Below are 17,412 nucleotides of genomic sequence, written 5' to 3'. Positions count from 1 at the left end.
GAGATGTTGGGCCGTGTGCATTAGATGTATATCAATTGCACATTCAGCTGTATATGTCTTCCAGCCATGTCCTTTACTTGGAAATCGCTTCAATATGGCTTCCTTTTAGTTAAATAAGCTCCATAGCTATTTGTCTTGGTTTCAGTGTCTCTTGTTCTCTGACCCAATTCCTTTTATTTGCTTCACTGCTCAAATATGCAGTTACATTGTGAAAGAGAAAACATATCCTCCTGCAACTGTTATTATGTATGGGTGGACATTTACTACACTGCTGCTAGCTTGGCCTTGAACTAGTTGGCCTTCTAGTTACGCTTCTAAAAAAGGAGGGCAGTATAAGAGGTGTTTTTCCTCCCCACAAATCCGTAACAGGACAAGCCAATGTGTGCTAACTTGGAATTATGTTGCACTGAGTTCCAATGAGTTTACTCCTAAGCACATTGACTAGGAGGTGAGCCCACTTCACCCCCATCCCTGACTTTTGGCTTTTGGTCCTTTATTCAGCACAGGAATACTAGTGTCCAACTGGAATTTGCTAGAGAAAACACATGATGTATAGAGGAGAGGTGCATATCTCCAAACATGTACTAGGGAGACATGGATATTCACAACATTCGAGTATGTGGTCACCACATGTTCCTGAGGACTAGATTATGTCCTTCATATTTATCACACCAAATACCAACCAAACATAGATATGTCCTTAGTTGTGCATCAAGCAGATTTGCCTTGTTTGGGCATTCCCAGCACCAATAGGGGTTTGGATTTGATGACCTTTTAAGTCCCTTCCAGCTGTTTAATTCTAGGGCTGCATGCACACCATACAATTGACTTTCCCCAAGGAATCCTAAGAAGTGTAGTTTGTTAGCTATTGGTAATTGCAATTCTTTTGGGGGGCGGGGTTTAAACTATAGCTCCTGGAATTCTTTTGGGGAAGCCATGGGCTTTAAATGTGTTTTAAATGTATGCTGTGCATGCAGTCAAAGTGCAAAGCATGCTATTTTTGAACATTTAGGGCAAGCTGGTGGTTTACAATACACCAACAACATAACAAATACATCCACCAGCAGTTCAGGCCTCCTAGAAAGACTTAACTTTGCCGAATTACAAAAAAACCACACCTGCACTGAAACACATTTGTGGAGTTGTGAAACACTTGCTGAGGATTGGAGATGGTGGCGGAGCTGTCAAGGTCCTGGAAAATAATGGAAAGAATGAATTATCGTCAATGCTGGTGAATGGCTTTTACAATGGCAGATAGATATAGATAGATGATAAACAGATCATAGATGATAATAGATAGATAGAGATAGATAGATTGATGATGATGATGATAGATGATAGATAGATGATAGATAGATAGATAGATGATAGATAGATAGATAGATAGATAGATAGATAGATGATAGATTAGATAGAAAGATAGATAGATGATAGATAGATAGATAGATAGATAGATAGATGATAGATAGATAGATAGATAGATAGATAGATAGATAGATAGATGATAGATAGATAGATAGATAGATGATAGATAGATAGATAGATAGATAGATAGATAGATAGATGATAGATAGATAGATAGATAGATGATAGATAGATATAGATAGATGATAGATAGATAGATGATAGGTGTGTGTGTGTGTGTGTGTGTGTGTGTAGTGGTAGATGAAGATAAGAATAGTGACCAGGATGAAGAGCATGAGAAATGTTTGTCAGAGCAGTAAGAAACACAGCTGTAAAGTTGTTTGTTTGTTTGCTTGCTTGCTTGCTTGCTTGCTTGTTTCTGGGACTAAAGCCATTGCTACCTGCTTTGATTTCTGCAGGAAACACACAGAAGTGGGTAAGAGATGTGTGGGTACAACTTTAAACATCCAGACGCTCCTGTTGGAAAATCTGATTTGTCTAGATTTCCCAGATACATGTACACATTGTTTAAAGGCGCATGTACATATGACTATTGCTTTTGCACTTTTACTCATCTGCTTCAAGAAACCCTACTGTATGTAGCACTAGGATTTCCCACAGCAATCATTAACCAGTAGCTTATTGACCTAACCCCCAGTATTTGCTAATACAAACCACGTGAAAATGAGATGATTCAGTCCTACCTATCATGCCCCTGATTGGACTGTAGAAACGGAAGGGACCCGTTTCATAGAAATGTGTGTGTGCTTGAATATTGCTTTCCCAGGGCTCACAGTTCACACCCGTAAATGGCTTGCTATAGTGACTGTTTCATATTGCCTCATGGTAAGGCTGTTTTGTGATTGTAGATGTTGGCCACACATGGATGATGGAGTTAGTTACACATCCTGGACTTGCTCCTGATGTCGGTCCTCCTGCCTAACTCCACCTCTGATGTCTGTGCACCTGGCCAGATCTGTTGCCTTGACTTCCATAAGTTCTGAATGGGGGACTTCCTGAAGGAGCCTTGGGCGATCAGGGCTGCTCATTGTAGGGAAAAGTCTATGTGAGTACCGCTGGCTCTCCCTTCAAATCTTTACTGAATGGAGGTCAGAAGGTGAGAGCTGGTTTGGTGCACTGATGTTGGCAGGAACCAAGGGCGGACTTCACTCCTCACACCTGAGCTAAGGACATTGAGGCAGTGGGGATGGGAGACATTCAGCTAGTGTGCCTGTCTCTCATCCCAATATCCTCCACAGGATGGATGTAGGGATAGAGAAGAAGGGTGTCACGTTAAAAATGCTGCAGATGATAACCCACCACAAAGCCACAATACTAGTACTTCACTCACGATTCTCCGAATACACTTGCTAGTTAAGTGATTGCAGTAATATTTCATTTCTGCAACTTTCCATACTTCTTATCTCTGGCAGCATAGAAAATTCCAAATTGGCACAAAAGAATATGAAGACTTTTTAGAAGACTTTTCAGTTCACAAAAAGGGAATTAATCAATTAGAGAAAACACATTCCTTTGCTTGTGCAGAAATGATTCATTTGTCTTTTCTAGACAACGGTGCCAAATGATTCCAAGCAATGTAGAGATTTGGTATAATTCATGTTGTCAGCAATAGTTTTTAGCCCGGATTCATTTTAATTCCCTTGGAAGGTAGAAATTTCAGGGCTGCAACCCACTTCCTTCCCTATGTATCCAAGAGGCAGGTTAGTTGGCCTTTTGCTTCCTCATTGACAACACCTGACAATACACTCTTTGTCATTTGTAGTTTTGCCCCATGTTCACTGGGCTCCAGTCATTTCCATATGTAATCATATGTGGATCTTGGACCATAAGCACTCCTGTCTTAGCCACTTTCGCTGTACCCCAAAGCCACATTTTAAACATATTCTGTACTAGGCTTCCTCAACCCTGGCCCTCCAGATGTTTTGAGACTACAGTTCCCATCATCCCTGACCACTGGTCCTGCTAGCTAGGGATCATGGGAGTTGTAGGCCAAAAACACCTGGAGGGCTGAGGTTGAGGAAGCCTGTTCTATACCTATTTCTTGTGCATCTGTCTTCCATATGCTTGTTACCAAATGATTATACAGCTGCAATTGAAATAATTCAACCCCCATTGCAAATCAGGTTTATTATCAAAATTTACAGGCTTTCAGCTGTTTGCAATGAGCAAATCAAACGAAAGCAATTAAAATAGCTCGACACAACAGATGCTTCAAGTGGTTTCCCCAAATTCAGCTGAAATTGCAACTTATACTGGCTTCTCCAGTCTCACTATTATTCAACCCCTTCATGGCAAGCATATTTAGAACTTAGTAGAACAGCCTTTTGCTGCTATGACCTGCCTCAAAAGAGATGCATAACCAGACAGCAGCTTCCAGCAGCATTCCCGAGGAATCTTGGCCTATTTCTCATGAGCAACTGCTTCCAGTTCAGTAATATTCTTGGGTTTGCATGCTGCAACCACCTTCTCAAACCCCAGCAGATATTTTCTATGAGGTTCAATATAGCCACACCCTTAGAATGCTTAGAATGATTACTAGCATGTACCGTATTTTCCCGTGTATAAGACTAGGCTTTTTTCCTAAAAAATAATGTCCAAAATATGGATCTTTCCCCATTTTCTTAAATCAGAGTCCCCCAAAATAGGGGGCATCTTATACATTCTATATTTATCTTCCACCAAAAGATATGTCTCTTGTAATAATGCCACATCAGCTTTTAAGTTTTTATTTTATTTTATAGAGTACCCGTTTCCTTTGCTAGAAGAACCTAAGCTCTTAACACACCATGCAACAAATTTTAAAGTCATAATAAATCTATTAAAGTAAGTATAATATATGTCATCCATAAGGATAGGACACATTACTATTCTCCATCTCAAAATCTCCTAATGCCCAGGCATATAATACAACTACTAAAATCCATATTACTCATAAATGAAAAGGCAATATATTGGTGGCTATGTTATTAGAGCACGTTCCAGGCATTGAAAGTACAATGCTAGGAACCACAATATCCTTATAATATAGATATCTATAAAAGAAAACCATACCAAGCAAACATATTAAGCATATAATTTGTGTAAACTGACACATCACATCTGTAAAAACTTGAAAGGTCATTCCCCCCCCCCAAAAAAAGGTGGGAGGGAGAGAGAGAGAGAGAAGGTGTGTAAAGAAGAGTAAAAAAAGTGCATATTGGAAAAGGGAAATGAATCTAAAAAATTAAGATCACTATAACTTCCATATTAGATAGCCTCCAGCTCTCTTCTCCCATTTATATTCATACCACAAAAAATAGAACACATCTGAACCCAGTAATGAATTTAAAATATGAATACAAATAAATCCATGTATTATTGTGTATATGGAATAATATGGGACTGTGCCTCTGCTTGTTCCCCACTTGTTTTCAAAAAAACAAACCAGTGTTAACAAGGGACTCAGCTACATTGGCAAAGAAAAAACGCTTTACATGCGTTGTTTATGCATTCTAACACTGTGACACCAGATGGTGCTGTGGAGTTCCGTTTTTGCTTACCCAATTTCTCATACAAAGTTTGCAACACGTTTAACTGAAACGCTTCTATGACGTGTCTTTGAGAAGAAATAGCAGCTATAGGTACAACACAGAAGCAAATACCAAAAGGTTAACACAACAGAGCCTTTCCAAACTCCCTTCTTGCTGTAGTTAAACTTTGTTTTGAACCACTGTCATTGCCACTCACGTCTCCCTAACCTGGTGCCCTGTAGGTGTTTTGAACTACAACTCACAGCAGCCATGGGAGATGTAGTCTACAGAGCGCCAGGCTGGGTAAGGCCACACTAGGTGCATAAGTCATTACAGCAGCCTGCCTCTTCTTTCCCACTCCTGTTTCTTATCTCTTGTCCCAAGGCCAGCTTCTGGAATTCACACTGATATTATGTTTTGAATACCCACCGCCAGACTCATTTTCTGTCACACACAACCACACTCTGAGCTATGCACTGCGCCAGTGATAAAACCACTCACATGTTTTCTTGGGCCTAAAATAGGGTTTGATGTTGAATTGTGCTTTTTAAAAAAGCGGGCGGGAGGGAGGGAGGGAGGGAGGGAGGGAGGGAGGGAGGGAGGAAGGAAGGAAGGAAGGAAGGAAGGAAGGAAGGAAGGAAGGAAGGAAGCAAGCTTGAGGCTCACGCAGTATGGTTATAAAACAGATCTTAGCAATTTGGAACACCTTGCTATAATTCGTTATTGTGAAAAGATTGGGATAACTGCAGCTTTTTAGGGATTCTTTTTTAGCGACTACCCCTGGGGATCAGTGCAGAAGCTGCAGCTAGTGCAAAGTGCCCCCTGGAGTGGCTGGGGCAATCCAGTCAAATGGGCAGGGAACCAGTTGTTGTTGTTGTTGTTGTTAGAATGCTCATTGGAGCATCTGACTGAACATTTTGTTTGTTACGTCTGTTTAGTTAATTAACAACGTTCACATTAACAATAGAACAGATATAAATACAATTTAAGGCCCTTACAAATAACAACTGGTATAAAATTCACCACTTAAACAGGCTTTTTGAGAGTAAACATATTCAATAGGTGCCGTAAAGACAAGAAAGATTGTGTCTGTCTGATCTATAATGGGACGGGAGAAGGTGGGGGATTCTGAAGATAATGTGCCACCACATTAGAAGTCTGATTCCTACATCACAGGGAACAGACTTCCTGATGAAATGGTATCTACAGGGCACCTTCTCCTGCAGAGTACTGTGCTTGACTGTGTACATAAGGTACACCAGTGCTGAAGGAATTGCATTGCCTGCCTATTCACTACCAAGCCAAGTTTAAGGATTTGTTGTCTACTGATAAGACCCCATATGGCTTAGGACCAGGCTATCTAAGAGAGTGGCTCCTCCTTTATAGAACATCCCATTAACAGAGATTGTCCTCATTGGCCCCATCTAGTTACACTGTTCCTAGTGGAGATACATCTAATAGCCGCTCAAAGAAGGGCCTTCTCTGTGGTAGCCCTCCACAACTGTGAAATGACCTTCCTTTAGAAATATTCCAGGCACACATGCTGCTGTTGCTTCACTAGTTGGTGAAAAGCTTCATACATATATTCTTCATGCCAGCTTTACTGACCATTTTGAGTTATGTTTTTTGCCTGGTTCGCATATTATGCTAAGCTAAACTATTAGCCGAAGAAACCTTGGTTATAGCTCACCTTTAGTGAGGAGGGAGCTTAACTATGAGCCCTATTTCAGACAATTTACTTTGGTTTAGTTCACCACATCATGTCAATGAAAAATACTAGGGGGAGCAAAGCAGTTGTGAATTCCTCTCCAGGAATACATATACAGTCCTGCTAAGCTATGGTTTGGTTTAGTGTGGCTTACTGCTATTTTATTGTGCTGGTGTTATGGGGGGGGGCTTTGGGGCCTTCTGTGTCCTGATCTAACCCAAAGACACTGAACTGATTCACTTCATGCATGTTTCACACCACTCCTTCAAACTGAATGATGTTCTCATCACTTCTCAGCTGAATGGGTGGATGGGTAGTAATTCCTGTGATTGTGTCAGCAGTCCCCCAGCCTGGGCAGGCAGATTTGCTTTTCCTTGATAAATATGTGCTACTTTACAGCTTTTGCTCCCTCCTTTCTTTCCTTCTGCTGCAGGCGGTTTCTTCAGTGATGTCCGGCCGGGGAGAGAATGCCAGCAGTCCCGAGACTAGCACGCTCAAATATTCCGGCCAGGAAGGGCTGTATCCAGGCGTCAGCTTGACCTCCACTGCAGAAGTCACGGCCTCTGTGAGACAGGATTCTTCCTGGTGTGCCTTGGCTCTAGCATGAAGTGGCGATGAGTCAGTGGTGCTGGATCCATGCACTGGGCATCAGCCAGCCAGCAACACTTGTGTTTTTTGTTTTTGTTTGTTTTTTGTCCCAAGAAGCGGTGACTATGATGACAAGGACATTCCTTGCCAGTCATTTTTGTGCCTTGATTCTAGTGTGTGTGCGTGAGAAGGGGGGGTGTTTTTTTCCTTCTCATGGTCTCTGCTTGATTGCCCAGGTCCTCAGCTATGCAAGACAATCAAAGGAGTCCAAACCACTTCTCTTAGCTCAACAAGGAGTGCCCATCTGCACTGTTGCTACATCTTCACCACAACCACCAGTGTATTTGCCTTGTGTATTTGTGGATTGTGTATTTTTCCCCCCATTCCCACTCGACCAACATCCAAGATCTGATTGGTGTTGATATTATTGTAAGACAAAGTAGGCAAAGCTTGCATTATAGAGCAACACAGAAGAGCTAAGCAACAAGTGAGCATATATTGAACTTTACAGTTTGAGGCAATCTCCTCTTGCAGATCAATGTTTCAGCTAGTGCCTTCCACTCACTACACGCCCCCATTTCTGAGTAGCTTTTCTGAAGCAGACTTCCAATACAGCCTAATGAAGGAAAGAAACGCATTTTGGTACCCCCCCTTCTCCCTTTAGAACTGGCTATTGAGAACTTTCGTTTAAAACATTTGCATTGTTGTTTTTAACATATACTGTGATGGAGGAGGACAGAGCGTCTATGTTGTGGCTGAACTGTATGTAGTCAGTCAGAATCTGTAAACAGGGTAGCATTCAGATTGTTTTCTCCCCCTTCCATATATACAATAATTTTGTTTTTTATATAAAAAGTGCAATTTGTCTTGCAGCAATCAGTGTTAAATCATCAGCATAAGATTTAACAACAGTTTTTATATGAATGAATGGAATGAATGTAAACATTTTAACTTAATGGTACGTAAATAATTTAAAAGAAAAAAGTTAACTAGGCATCCTTTTGTTGCAAGTTTTTTTGTTTTTTTACTGTAACAGAAAACATTCTTCTGTGTTTCTGATTTATAAAGTACAAGTTTCAAGAACAAACATTTTCTCAGGAAAAGAAATTGACCCTACCTATCTATCTGGACATGAGCTTTTATATACACAGTCATCCCCACTATCTTGCCACGGAATAAAGTATGTGATAGAAGATTTATCAGTTGCAGTGAAACTTTACTACCTAATGGATAAAGTATGTAAATACTCCAACAAGATATTTAGGCATCTTTAAAATACTGGATGCAATCTGTATAATGTACCTGACCCATAGCTAGGTTGGTTTACATTTTTTTTTAAAGGGATGTCATGTGAAAAGTTTTCACCAGAGGTTTAATAATAAAAAGGTTATGTGTTTTTCTCTCTTTGTACAATGTGATTTCTCTTAAGTGTATCATACAATAGAGAGGTGTTCTCAAGGAGCAGCTACATACAAGTTTGGAAAGGAATCAAAAGAATATTCTTACTTCCACCATTCATGCACACAAATAATCCTATCTCATCTCATTTATCCCTAGCCAGCAATGCCAATGTTAGGGTGGTTTTTGAACCAGTATAAGCTATACCAGAGGCTCTAAACCTGCAACACTCCACACATTGCTCCAGTCATCAGTGACCAATGCATTTGCTGGGAATGATGAGAATTGGAGGGCCAAAAAGAGATCTGGAGGGCCACAGGTTCTTGCAGAATCATAGAATTGTAGACCTGGAAAGGACATCAACTAGTCATCTAGTCCAACTCTCTGTTTTGCAGGAATCTTTTGCCCAATGTGAGCCTCAAACCCACAACCCTAAGATTAAGAGTCTCATTCCCTACACTCAGGGAGACAGTCAATGACATCTACCAGCTGAGATATCCCAGGCCATACTTTGGTTTTGAAGGGCAGGTTTCACCTTTTGACCCAGTATACCTGTTTTGTCTACTTCCCTTGCATGGATGTTTTTGGAGCTGATGGTTTTGGACTCCCATCAGCTGCAACCAGTGTGACCAATGGCCAGGGATAATAGGAATTGCAGTCCAGCAGCATCTGCAGTGACTGATGGTTCCCCATTGCTGTCCGAAAGGATGCAAGGAAACCTGCTTATTCTAGACTGCAATACAAAACCCCACTGAAAATAATGAAACTTGGGTAGGGGCACACACCTTTTTTCTCATTGACATGTTGAGTGAATGTAATATCCAGCCTGTTGGCAGGACAAAAGTCTTCAGGGGCTTTTAAAAAGCTTGTTCTAATCTAGATTCACAGCATTTTTATCTTCCCCCCTTCACTTTTTATAGCACATTTCTAATTATCATAATTTTACACATAATGTACAACATGGCACTTTTGATCATGAAGACAGACTGAAAAGCCAACATAGTAATAGAAGTAACTTCACAGTTAACCTGATCTTAAAGCTCATGATTTTGAAATTGTGGATTAGCTGTACTGTAGCTGTCTTTTTTAAAAGACTCAACCAGTAGGCGTTGACTATTTAAACTTCCATTTTGGATTTCAAAATCAAGCACAAATAAAATGACATGACTTCTAGTACTCCCACTGGTTACACAAGGGATCAATCAAAACGTTAGGCAGCACACCAGCCATCTATTCAGTACTTCAGACAGAAGTGCCATGTCTACAACCCCACATACCAGATGCAAGGAAGTAAGTTGCCTACCTGATGTGGTGATCTGTGGTGCATAGATCCTAGCCAAAAGGGTGAGCAATAATGGGAATTCTGATGCTGTACATAAATGACCCTTCTTGACATGACTGTAAATATGGCTATCTGAAATGTCTTGCTTGCTTTTCAGCCTTAATGCCTATGTATGGTTGCGGGAGGAGGGGATTTCCACAACTAAAAGGTGTGTGTGGTGAACTGGTTGTCATGTGCATAGGGTTGCCATGAGCACAAATTGCCTGAATGCCCATGATGAGAAAAATCAACACCCAGCTTGATGGTAGGTTATGTAGACAATGTGTTGAACTACCTACACAATCTAAACAGGGAGAAAGTCTGCATGAATTGTCAGAATGCACCCAACCCCACTAATCATCTATGTTAGCCTTTCAAATATGGCAAGGAAGGGGGAAGTCTTTTGAGGGGGGGGGGGCGAAGCATTGCTTTCTACACAAAATATAGGTCTTTGTGTTTCTATTTCTTCAGTGTCACCATGTGTAGAAGCTGAATTCTGGGGCTGGAGTCTCAGTAAAGCAGTTGATTGACTCATTAATTTCCTTAACAGACGCACTTTTTGATCTGTATCAAAGGGCAAATATGTGTAATAACAGGGAGTAATGAAATGACCTGTAAGCAAAAAAGGGGCTGATGCAATTATGGAATATTTTCTCCTTGCCACTCTCTTTTGCTGACTCCGTGGAAAACAATATTTCAAACATGCATAGCATTGTCCTTAACATCTCTGAAATGCTTTTGAGACGGAGTCCATTGACCTGTTAATCTGAGATTGTTAGTGACTTGTAGTCACCTAGTCTGTTCTTGGCAATTTACCATTTGTCAGATGACCTGTCAACAATGTATTAACATGTGGACATTCCTTCTCTGGAGTCAGGCCATTGGTCCAACTTGCCTAGTAAGTAAACAAGGTTCAGATGGCGACGTTTCTATATGCAAAAGCTCCCTGCAGATCTCCCACACTAGGCATAGGGTTGGGACTGAGTGACCACAGGAACACCTTGAGCCATTTCTCTCTTACCTTTACAATAGTATCTCAGGCCACACGGGTTGGATAGCCCATGTAATGGATCATTATTAACCCTCTCTTAATATTTCTGTAATGGCATTTCAAGCTGCAAAAGCCACTCTACCCTTAAACCATTTTAATCTTCCATAAATACCGCAATTGCAACTCTGGTGTGGTTACTGCCAGCTGTTTGGAAGAAGCACACTCATATTTGGTTCTTATTGATGACTGCCTAATTTTCCAGAGTGAGCAAGGTTGTCACAGCCAATTCAATCCTATCTGCAGCACATAATGGTAAAGGTCCCAGGTGTAGTAGTGTGAGCACTGTCCGTGTACGTGCATGTAAGATACGGGTTCATATGCATGTGTGTATAGACACGCTAGCAGATCTAGTAACGTGCTCTACGAAACCAGTTTCTTTCGAAGATTGATGGTGTCTTTGCAAAAACTTGTTTTGTTATACATTTCAGAAGTATTACAGAGGCAAAAAGCAAAAGCGATAAGCCTTCAAAGTGCTTTGGCTGAAACGGGGGTCAGGGTGGACATCTGTCATGATTCTCTTTCCTTTTTTTCAACTTTTAGAAGCTGGGTTTATTTATTTATTTTACATTTTTCATCCACATGCATGCGGTACTTTCCTTCTGGACAGTGTTGTCTTAACAGCCCTACAAAAACAGCATGAACATGAGTGGAAGCAATTTCTTGACATGCCACCTTTCTTCAATCTGTCAATGTATCAGTACAAGGAAAATTGCAGTCTCTCTTAGATTCTAGGCTATGGTACCATTCAAGACAAAGATAATGAGCAGGGCATGATAAGAAGAAGCAATGAGAGTGGGGAGGCAGGACCCACTCCCACTCCCATTGCTCTGTCCCAGCTTATGCCAACCTAGCAGTTCGAAAGCACACTACTTACTGCAAGTAGATAAATAGGTACCGCTGCAACGGGAAGTTAAATGGCGTTTCTGTGAGCTCTGGCTTCTGTCACTGTGTTCCATTGCACCCGAAGTGGTTTAGTCATGCTTGCCATATGACCCAGAAAGGTGTCTGTGGACAAACGCCGGCTCCCTTGGCCTGAAGCGAGATGGGTGCTGCACCCCACAGTCACCTTTGACTGGACTTAACCATCCATAGGTCCTTTACCTTTAACTATTAGATATGTGGCAGAAGATCAGTGAAATTCAGAAGATCAGTGAAATAAGCAGGCTTATTTTTAACAGTTTGGTCAAATTTATTTTCTTCCAAATGCGTCAAGCAGAATACTATTTCAGATCTAGTTTCTTTTCTTTAACAGCTTCCAGTTGAATTCAGAGTAACCACCTGCATGTCTTCCCAGCTCAATAGCTCAAAAGGAACTTGCTGGGAATCTCACAGGGATTACTGGAATCCTGAACAGATATGAACATGTTGGGTCACAACATTGAACTGTAAGAATGAGAAAGAATTTGGTGGTGCCATTGATGAATGTACGAATTGGGTCAAAAAAGTTTGCTAAAAGTAAAATTTATTTTTAGTGAGTTGGGAAAGGCAACTAGGAGTGCATTTATCAAAACTGTAGATGGTCACCAAATGAAGAGGTATCAGGAATGTAAAGAATAAAAAAAAAAGTTATGTCATTGCAGGAGTGACTTTGCAAAGGAGGTTCCTCTCTGTCTTCTCCTGCTTGCCCCCTGGACACCCTCCTTCTATCTACTTGCTCTACAGGTTCCCCCAATCCTTGGGAGCAGATTTGGAGGGGGGGCACATGGGGAGGAGAGGTTTTGTTGCATGAACAGAAGTCATTTTTTCCATGCAATGATTGCTGGGATTCAAGCTAATGAATTAATTATCTCAGAAAGTGGAAATGAAATATGGGCAAAGTTATCTACATTTGTGAAGAAACCTGGATGCAGTTTTTACTATTGACATTTCTAGGCTGTCCTTTATCCGAGCAGGCGTGGCCAAACTTGGCCTTCCAGCTGTTTAGGGACTACAACTCCCGTCATCCCTAGCTAACAGGACCAGTGGTCAGGGATGATGGGAATTGTAGTCCCAAAACAGCTGGAGGGCCAAGTTTGGCCATGCCTGACCTATGGAATAGGTTGGTGAACATGCAAAGTTTGTCAATGGAATCTCTTTCATCACAGTTAGCTAGGGGGAGATGAGATGCGGCTAGTTCTTATCAAGTTTTTTTTTTTGAGAAAATGGTGAAACGGATGAGATATGCTGATGAGTTCTATCATGGGCTTACTGCTAGGTTTCAGTAAAGCAAACTCAATTCTGAAGTAACCTAATGTGTGAAGAAAGCTGTAGGCTCAGAAACTGGAAAATCGTACCCTAAAAGAGCAACAAAACCCCCAGCAATTCCACTTGCTCATTAGGTTGCAGCCAACACGATACAATTCAAGTCCATAATATTCTCAACATTTTCAGCTGATTTTTCTCTTACCAGTCCTTCTGAAAATAATGCAAAGCAGTCTTTCTTAGCGTTGCTCTGAGATAGCATAAGTGGTGTGATATAAGGACTTTAAAACAACAATCCTTACCTTTTCCACTTGCCCTCCACCCCCAAATGCAAACAAAGCATAAATTCTGTTGGGAAGCAGCAGGGCAAAGGTCTCTGGAGCCGTGTTTATTGCACAATGTTGGCCCAATAAAAGTGTACTTTGCCCAGGATTGACCAAAGCGCAAGTCAGACCCACGCGCTACATTTAAAGTCCTCCTCCCTTTTATTAGTATTTCTGATTTATTGGCCTGATTTGGTATGGAGTTTGGGCTTTATGGTGGGACACTCTACTACAACGCAGAAACTAAGGGGGCTAGCAGGGAGTGGTGGGAGAGCATGAAACTATAATTACAGAATGACAGGGTGAGCTTTAAAGAATGTTGTGTTCTCTGCTAAAACCATGCAAAATTTGTTTCTCATAAAAGTGAAACAATTCTCCCATCGCTGTACCCAAATTATCAGAGGAAAGATGGATTTACTTATATACCATGTTAAAATTCTGAAGCAGATGGTACTTATATAAGCAAAGCTGTCTCTAGAGCCAGTGTGGTGTACTGGACTAGGACTTGGGTTCAAATCCTCACTGGGTGATATTTGGCCAGTCACTGCCTCTTAGCCTAATCTACCTCACAGAATTATTGTGGGGTTTAAATCATGAGGGGGGGGGAGAATCGTGTCCGCCTACCTTAAGCTCAGTATGGACTGCTCTGTAAGATCCTTCCCATTGTCAAATACTGTTGTGACTTTTGCAGCCTTTGACCATATTTTTCAGTTTGTTTCATAGTGCCTTTGATGAGAACATACAAAGAAACTGGATCAAACCAATGGCCTGTCTAGTCCAGTATCCTGTTCTCACAATGGCCAACCAAATGACCATGGGAAACCAGGGAGCACAACATGAGGACAAGAGCCCTCTTTCCTCCTGTGGTTTCCAGCAACTGATATTCAGAAGCACTGCTGCCCCCAACTGTGGAGGTAGAACATACCTATCATGCCTAGTCAGCGGCGGAGCGTGGGTTGTCAGCACCCGGGGCAAGGCAAGTAATTTGCACCCCCCTAACCCGGGGCAAGGCAAGTAATTTGCGCCCCCTAACCTGCCGCCACTGCCAGCTTCTTCTTGCTGCTGCCTAGTCTGGTCTGGTGTGGTTCTCTCCCGCGCTCAGCGCTGCGCTGGGCGGCCACTGCACTGTCCCTCCCCCAGATAGTCCCTCGCTCTCTCTCCGCACCGCACGCCTGGCACCCACCCCCTCCCCCTCCACAGCCAGCACTGCAGTGAGAGAGAGTGAGTGAGCCAGGTAGGGGCAGAGAGCTGTGGGTGCGAGCGCCCCCCCCCAGATGTTGCACCCGGTGCGGCCGGCCCCCCTGCACCCCCCACGCTATGCCACTATGCCTAGTAGCCATTGATAGGCCCACACATCCATGAATTCGTCTAATCCTATTTTAAAACAATCAGAGTTGGTGGGCGTAACTGTGTCCTGGGGGAACGAGTTCCATAGTTTAACTAGGTGCTGTCCTGTCTTTTATCTGTCCTTAATCTTCCAACCTTCAGCGTCATTGGATGCCTGCAAGTTCTAGTGTCATGAAAGATGGAGAAAATCTTTTCTCTATCCCCTTTCTCCATGCCATACATAATTTTATAACTTGGTAACTTGTTATAGTTCATTGTAATTAAACCTGTAAACCATATTGGTCTTGATTTTTCCAATTTCCAGTTGCAATTGCTTGAGGTAACCTTTAGGGCCCCGGTTTACATTTTGTGTTTACTTTTTGTGATTGTTCAACGTTCAGGCAAGCTTGCTAGGCTGCACAGCAAGAAATATCCGTTAATCTGGAAACATAATTAATTATGGGAGTGGAAATGGCAGGTTCTCCCAGTCCCTGGAATGGATCTGCTGGAGAGGGTGGGGTGGGTGGAGCAGAAGGCTGGACTCTGCCACTTAAATTGTTGCTTAGAGCCTTTCCATGCCAGTAGGGAATACACAGCAAGAGCAGCTCTTAATTATGTCTACAACTAAGGAAGCAAGCAATGCTTAGCATTATGCCTGTTCAGGAATTCACTGCAAGGAAATGAGTTTCTTTCCAACCAGAAACACACTTTCCCACAACCTAGTCTAGAAGTGGGGGATTGAATCAGTGACTTCAGCTCCAGATGTGGCACCAAATGGGCCAGATGTTTCTGGGATATATTCTAGGAAGTGAGTGGTGGAATGATGTGAACATGTCCTTGGTTTATCCCACAAATGAGGATTAAAACTGTTGTCTTCACATATTCTGTATTTTCAGAAGAGTTTGAAATATGTTTTTGGAGTTAAATTTAACAAAACCGGTGTTTTTTTTAAAAATGTTTTCTCTTCCTTTTATTTTTTGGACACTCAAATTACATTTCCGTTCTTCATGTTTTGAAACTATTTACTGCTTGTAGGTTTAAAAGAAAGGCAGTAGGTGCTTGTAACTGACAAATGCTTTCTTTGGTTGTACATGTACGCTTTCTCGTAATTAAGAAAGGAAGCCAGACTTCCTTCTTCTCAAGCCGTGCCAGACATAAAGTCTCACATTGCCAGACTCTTGCAGTCTTCAGTATTCCTGTTACGTCTCTTCTCATAGATCCATATCTCGATAATCTGGGGATGAGAAGATAAAGGTAAGGGAGCTTCACCCATGGAAACATCCATCCACTGTGAAGTACGCTTAGGCCCTGAAGCTATTTCCCAAAAGATCAGTATGCTGATTTGTTGAACATTTGCATTCCACATGGGACTGTGCCAATCTCCATGCTCAGTGCCTACGACTGGCACACCAGTGTGGATGGCACAGCAACAGCTGCTTCAAAACAGGGATGGTAGTTAACACCTCTTTCCTACCCTAGTTAATAGGTCTTCCCTGGAGATACTGTAAGATGCTACTCACACCTTTTCCAACCCCACCTCATGTCTGGTTTGGCATATCTTCTGCTGCTGGGAGTAACATATGGAAGTACTCTGAAACCACCAGCTGTCCAGGATCCATTTTGATTTGTGTGTGGTGATGGGCTGGCTTTTAAAAGTTGCTCGTGGGATACATGCATATAAGAACAGTTATATCAGAACGGAATATAAACATATGGATCAAAAGCAGGGATGAGCAACCTATGGCCCTCCAGAAAGAGTTGAGGGATGACGGTTCCTTAAACCCATGACTATTTGACACGCTGGCTTGTGAGTTGTGGCGACCTGGGGTCTAAGAACATCTGGAGGGTCACAGGTTTCCCCACATTTATGTTCCATGTAGGGATGCGGGTGGCGCTGTGGGTTAAATCACAGAGCCTAGGACTTGCAGATCAGAAGGTCGGCGGTTCGAATCCCCGCGACAGGGTGAGCTCCCATTGCTTGGTCCCTGCTCCTGCCAACCTAGCAGTTTGAAAGCATGTCAAAATGCAAGTAGATAAATAGGTACCGCTCCGGCGGGAAGATAACCAGCATTTCTGTGCGCTGCTCTGGTTCGCGAGAAGCGACTTAGTCATGCTGGCCAGATGATCCGAAGCTGTACGCCGGCTCCCTCGGCCAATAAAGCGAGATGAGCACCGCAATCCCAGAGTCGGTCACAACTGGACCTAATGGTCAGGGGTCCCTTTACCCTTTATGTTCCATGAGCATAAAAGAGTTACAAGAGAATTGGTCAGTGTGTCATAGCTCTCTTCCCTTTTTTGCAGACAACATAACATTAACGTTAAATACCTGTGATGAAATCTTCTGACCTGTAGTTTAACCCAGTTGTTCTCATAATATTTTACTAGGATCATGTGCAAACAGAATCCAGCTTCAAGCTAACCATGCTGATCTTGGACCCAGCAGTCTGGTGACTTTGGGAGTTACAGGATGTGGAGTGTGGCAGGGATTCGTTTTTTCAGTTGTTACATTTATATCCCACTATTCCCTCCAAGGGGCTCAGGGCAACGCATACCCTTCTCCCCATCCCATTTTATCCTCACAA

At 42.2% G+C, this 17,412-nt stretch overlaps 1 protein-coding gene and 1 long non-coding RNA gene across 6 annotated transcripts in view; one reads left to right on the top strand and one right to left on the bottom strand.

The window, feature by feature from the left end:
* Window positions 1-8,630, top strand: part of GATA6 (GATA binding protein 6) — a 37,184-nt gene extending 28,554 nt beyond the window's left edge. For all 4 annotated transcript variants that reach the window (XM_081918089.1, XM_081918092.1, XM_081918090.1 and 1 more), the window contains one exon: window positions 7,076-8,630. In XM_081918089.1, coding sequence (XP_081774215.1) covers window positions 7,076-7,249 — 174 coding nt within the window. In that variant the 3' untranslated portion in view covers window positions 7,250-8,630. The remainder of the gene's footprint in view (window positions 1-7,075) is intronic.
* A 2,742-nt stretch (window positions 8,631-11,372) lies between these two features.
* On the bottom strand, window positions 11,373-16,067 carry LOC309373710. Of its 2 annotated transcripts, none has more exons than XR_014170146.1 (2): window positions 15,997-16,067; window positions 11,373-11,623 (listed from the first exon to the last, which is right to left on the bottom strand). It is a non-coding gene; the product is annotated as an uncharacterized lncRNA (long non-coding RNA). The 2 variants fall into 2 exon arrangements; XR_014170147.1 differs by lacking the exon at window positions 15,997-16,067 and adding an exon at window positions 13,387-13,888.
* Window positions 16,068-17,412: the final 1,345 nt, after the last annotated feature.

This window comes from Podarcis melisellensis, assembly GCF_964234715.1.
Source record: "Podarcis melisellensis genome assembly, chromosome: 7".
NCBI lineage: Eukaryota > Metazoa > Chordata > Lepidosauria > Squamata > Lacertidae > Podarcis > Podarcis melisellensis.
Note: the sequence above shows the minus strand (reverse complement) of the source record. Positions and strands in the feature narration are given on the sequence as shown.